The sequence below is a fragment of the Emydura macquarii genome, unplaced genomic scaffold, assembly GCF_026122565.2.
Source record: "Emydura macquarii macquarii isolate MOO-44397 ecotype Brisbane River unplaced genomic scaffold, CSIRO-AGI_Emac_v2 contig_2811, whole genome shotgun sequence".
Taxonomy (NCBI): Eukaryota; Metazoa; Chordata; order Testudines; family Chelidae; genus Emydura; species Emydura macquarii.
The window spans coordinates 1-5,357 of NW_027132948.1; the positions used below are offsets into that span (position 1 = coordinate 1).

The following is a 5,357-nucleotide window of genomic DNA, read 5'->3' on the forward strand; positions in this document are numbered from 1 at the left end:
TAACCATGTTTATAAAGCATGTGTCTGTAGCACACACCTCTGGGAAATCTGGCATCTCTATGCTCAGTGTAAAAACTGTCCTAATAACACACCAACAAGTGTTGGGAAAGAAACAGATCTGACACTCTAGAGACTGCAGGTGTGTGGCTAGGAAACCAACACCACGTGCTGCCCTCGTCTCTCCTCTGGACAGGGCAGCCTTCCTGAACCTGTCAGTGAGCAGCTAAGACATCCCGTGACACATTGTCTGAACTTACCCGATCTGGAGCTCCAGAGAGTCCGTGGGCGAGGGGGTCACTCTGAAGAAGCTGTGTCATCACATCCTGTCTTCACTTTTGGCTGGTGAACTCTCCCCAATGGACATGTCCAGGGAATGGTTAAATAGCGCTCAAGATCCATGTGCCATGAAACCAATCACCACCTCCTCTGCTTGGATCCCCTCAATGGACTGGACGTAGGCGTGGCTGGGATCCCCTCCATGGATTGGACGCAGGCGTGGCTGGGATCCCCTCCATGGACTGGACGTAGGCGTGGCAGGGATCCCCTCCATGGATTGGACACAGGCATGGCTGGCCATCTCTCTGGAAGCCAAGATTCTGATGTTGGAAAATGCTCCAAAACCTGTGGTGCCAATGCAAAGCGATGTTGGTATCAGTGTGCAATGTACAGCAAAGCGTAGCACTTCCCTCAAGGGAGCCCCCCAGATGCCTTTAGAAACTAACACAGCGCCATCAGCTACAGCCATTGGATAGTATTTCCCAGCTGTTTGCAGCAGTAAATCCTGGCACTGTTCCCCTGAGCAGAGCTGACATGAAATTCACACCATGGCTGTGCTATTCCCTCCCCCTCACCTTAGGAGAGCAGCTCTGGTGCCTGCTGCCCAGCCGCGTGTGGGCGTGTAACACCCTCTCACCAAAGGCATGGCCAGTAAACATCTAGGCTGTGAGCTGTGTCCATGCTCAGCTGGTTTCTTATGAATGAAGCCAGGGCAGGGCACTGGACCCTCCCTCTGCCTGTAAATACAAACTCCCCTGAGTGCCTGGGGTGTCCTCAGCACGGCCAGGGCAGTGAGTGGGACCAGTTTAATTTCCTCATTAAAGGGCCGTAGTTGAAGCCAAGGATCGCGAGCTGTGTTTAAGGCTTGATCTGGCACTTAGTGAAGTTGGTGGGAAACTCCTGTGACTTGAGGGTTCGGGCTCCGCCCCTGCTAGAATTCCCTGGGCAGTGAGGGCAGGCCTGAGCAGCTAGCAAATTGCCTAGGTCCCATTTTCAAAAGTGACTTAAGTGCATAGGGTGAGTATGTTAAAGGTATTTAGGTACCTAAATGTACAGATAGGCGCCTAACCGGATTTTCAAAGGCACCTAACTGCCAAACTCCCATTCATTTCAATGCTTTTGCAAATCTGCCCTTAGGATGCTACGTCCTGCTGTCTTTCCTTTGACCGTAGACTCTTAGTCACTTCTGAAAATACCCAACATACTTTTTTCAGTTTTTCAGTCCATTCATCAATCTGTGGCAGTTCCAGGCCCCAATTAATAACCACTGAGCAAAGGCAGTTAATCTCTTGCCACACCTTTTCCTCAATGAAGTAGCTTTAAAAACCAGCACCCACCAATGGGTGCAAGCAGCCAGCTCTTTATCGCACATGCTCACTCGCTCTCTCTGATTCCTTCACTCTCAGACCTGCGTTGTACATGCCTGAACATTTTGGAGAGCCATTCTCCCCTCTGTGTTGTGTGCACTGGTCAGCCCCACCAATAGTAATCTGAGATTCTTATCACGCCATGTACAGTTATGTTGGGATGGTGGAAAAAGTAGGTGTGGGGATGTTAATTGCTTTATGTGAAGGTTAAGAAACCATCCTTCTTTAACACTCATACATAGCGCAGCCACCCTCTGCTCCCTTATTCCCGCCCGTAGGAAGAGGCTGTGTGTGACTAGCCATCCAGCCATCCATCCATCCACCCAGCCACCCGTGTCACTCTTGTTGTGAGTGGTGGCAGCACAGTGGGATCTGACAAATATGGGGCATTGACACAAAGGTGTCCCTTTGCTGCCTTGTCCCCATGACTGTATGAGAATCAGTGTCCAGGGTGTTCTTTGACTGGCTGACCCAGCACTGCTCAGGGAGTTCGTGACAAACACTCTCCATGGTGTGATTCCCAGCCATACACACTGTGTGCTGCTGTGTGGGATGGGTGGGACAGACTTCAGAAGGCCCTTCAGAGTATCCAGTCTCACCTGCAACATGACACTGATCCCCCAGTACAACTGAGGGGTTATTAACGGGACACAAACTGTCTGGTCTCCCCTGTGAAGACCCAAAGTGTGAGACACGCCGGAAACAAGAAAAGCCTGCGTGATCCCAGAGAATCCAGATCGTTACTGAAGTTCTGATGTCATCTGAAAAGCAGCTTGGATCTGATTGACTTTACACACTTACACAGAGCGTCAGACTAGATGCAAGGGTCACTGCCTGCCCCTCTGCCTGAAACACAGCAGCTGTTCAGGGATCAGCAACACTCGTGTAAATGAGGAAGATTTCCACATGTAACTGAACCTGCTGGGAGGGCAGGCTGGGCGGGTAAAGAGTGGTCAACCCTGTTGGTGTTAAACATCCTATCAAAGAGCACTCTGCCAAAGAGCACCATTGTGTCTCTACCGACCAGCAGTAGCCAGGAGCGCTGGTTACAGCATATCCCAGGTAACTGCTTTCAGCAGCGCGGCGCCCTCAGTCTATGGGCCACATTTGGACTTTGAGTGATGATCTGGTCAGCAAATCGCCTCATTGATTCCAGTGAGGCTTCTTGGAGAATGAATAATGCTCAGGGAGATGAAGGGAGCCAGAATCTGCCCCTTGTGTGGGCAGAGGTTGACTCGTTCTAACTCATAGAGCAGATTGCTACCTGTGGGACTAGCATCCCCCCGGAGCCCAGTCCTGCTGGTCTGTTGGGAGGTGTCAGGATCACAGCAGAAGCAGAGCTGGCTGCAGACCCACAGGGTTTGCATTACGCTGTCATGCAGCCCGTTGTCACCCAGTGATTCCCTAACACAACGTGTGCTCTGGAGACAGGTTTGTGCAGCAGCAATTCTCACACCTCACCAAAGGCTGCCTGAGAGCCAGAGTTACCAGTCTTAGGGGAGAACATTCCCAGCTTGGGTACGGATCCCTCTCCGACATCTCTCTCCCTCCCCTGATCTCCCTGATGTTACACTTTAAGTAGCATCACTTCTCATTAGCTTGTCTAAAACCCCAAAGCCAAAGAGATCCTTCATAAAAAGAGAACCACATTGGCTGATGAAAGGTAAGTTTATTTCATTGGAAGATAAGGTTAATATTGCAATTAATACACGAGGTGTAAAAGAGACAGAGGAAGTTAAACTCTTCACAGACACAGCGATAGCTGAATGTTTCTGGTTTTATTAACATGGTAAAAAGGCTGCATCAGAAACTAAAGCAGGAAGGACATTTCCAGGGATAGCAGAGGGGTGAGAGCAGTGGGAACATGGGAATAAGGACATGTGTCATATGGATCGGCAAAATCCCCACCATGAAACAGGAAGCAGAGCTGCTGGAAATCAGCATTATAGTGATGCTACAGACCAATCCCGGCTCCACTGGGGAACTCTCTGCTGACAGACACAGGGACCGGCTGAGCCCCCTCACGGTCCGAGGGCTAAGAACACTCTGAGCTCTTCAGGGACTTCTCGAAGTTCTTCCCATCGTGTGTCACCCAACAGGTGTAGGACTCGTGTTTCTTCCAGTCTGCTGCATTCAGAGACAGGTAGCTGCTGGCCATGAACTTGTTGTCACTCTGTTTGGATGGCTTGGTGGTCTCCACTCCAGTCGAGATCGATTGGCCATCAGCTTGCCAGGTCACTTGGACTGACCCTGGGTAAAAGCTGTTCAACAGACACACCAGTGTGGCTTTGCTCTTTGTTTGCATCTCTTCCGCGGATGGAGGGAACAGGTGCACAGTGGGAGATGCCTTTGGCTGACCTACAAGACAATGAGATTCAGTGTTAGAAAGCAAAAAAAAAAAAAAAAAAAAAATCCAGAAAATTCCAGTGTGGAATATAAAAATTCCAGATCTTTACAATGTAACAAATCCAATCTCCAATCTCTGAGAAGCGTTGCAGACAGGTAATTAGTTGAGATGTAAGGTGTTCTTATTATTAAGGCAGAGGATTGGGAATGGTTATTATTTTGGGGCTATTTCGTACTGTCTAAGCTGAGCGTTTAATTTGTGTGTTTAGGGTTTGGGGGCTGCTTCACTAGAGGCACAGGGGAATGAAATGAAAAAATGATGGAAAAAAATTTCCTAATGAAAAAAATGCTGTGAAAGGTAATTACAAAGACAGCAATGGGCTGCGAAGGAGAGGAGAGGAGAGCTGCACACGTTGAACAGTGTGTTACAGACAGTACTGTAGCAGTCGGTGCAGTTTGGATAGTGAGAGAGAGGAGCTCATTTCTGAACCATCCTATGGAATTCGATAGCAGGGATAAAGTCTCTGTTCTCCAAGTGGGTCAGCTGTGGAATTATTCGTGTCTGAGATCTCAGTTAGCTCAGCTGGTGGGTCTCTGTGTTCAGGGTCAGATTGTCTGGGTGACAGACAACCTCCCACCACACCCTGGTTGCCTGTTCCTATTACTGAACAGCCTCGTTACCACACAAGCTTGTTGCAGAAGAGTTCCAGAGGGGTAGCCGTGTTAGTCTGTATACAGCAAAAACAACGAGACTTCTGTAGCACTTTAAAGACTGCAGACAAAGTCTTTACCATGAAGCTTATGTCTGCAGAAATAAAATTTGTTAGTCTTCAAAGTGCTACAGGACTCTCGTTGTTCTTGTTGCCGAAACATTTTTCAGAAGCTGCAATGTGAAGACTCCATTTATCAGCCCAATTCCTGCTAAAGAACCTGACCCCCGGGCTGTCTGGGGAGTGCTTTGCTAGGTTGGGGGTCAAGACAAGAGGGAAAGGACGTTGCAAAATACCACAATGGGGGTTGTTTTCATGGGGAGTCCAGAGCAGATTCCCCTGGCCCTAGCCTGGTGTTGACTATGTCATTACATGCAGACAGGGAGCCAATAAAGGCACTACCTGCTTAGGAACGGGCACAAAATTGGGGGGATTTTTAACCCTTGGTAACATTTATGCACCTGCCTTGTTGCTGGGGCCATATTGAGATGCCTTTCCTTGCACCGGGTTGCATCTTACTCCACAAGCCGCCGGTCCCATTGATATTAGTGGGACCGTTTGAAGAGCAAGGTGCTACCGGCTTCAGTGGGGTTACTGCAGTCTTGCCATGAATTATTTCATGATCTATACAGGTCAGAGCAGCCAGCACTGTTGTTTG

At 49.1% G+C, this 5,357-nt stretch overlaps 1 gene segment (V, D, J or C); it reads right to left on the reverse strand.

The window, feature by feature from the left end:
- Window positions 1-3,678: 3,678 nt before the first annotated feature.
- LOC137166244 (Ig lambda chain C region-like) lies at window positions 3,679-4,001 on the reverse strand (the record flags this gene model as incomplete). The annotated part of the segment is given in 1 exon segment: window positions 3,679-4,001. A coding segment is annotated over 1 exon segment (323 nt), but the record flags the coding sequence as incomplete, so codon positions are not given.
- Between the last annotated feature and the right edge of the window lie 1,356 nt (window positions 4,002-5,357).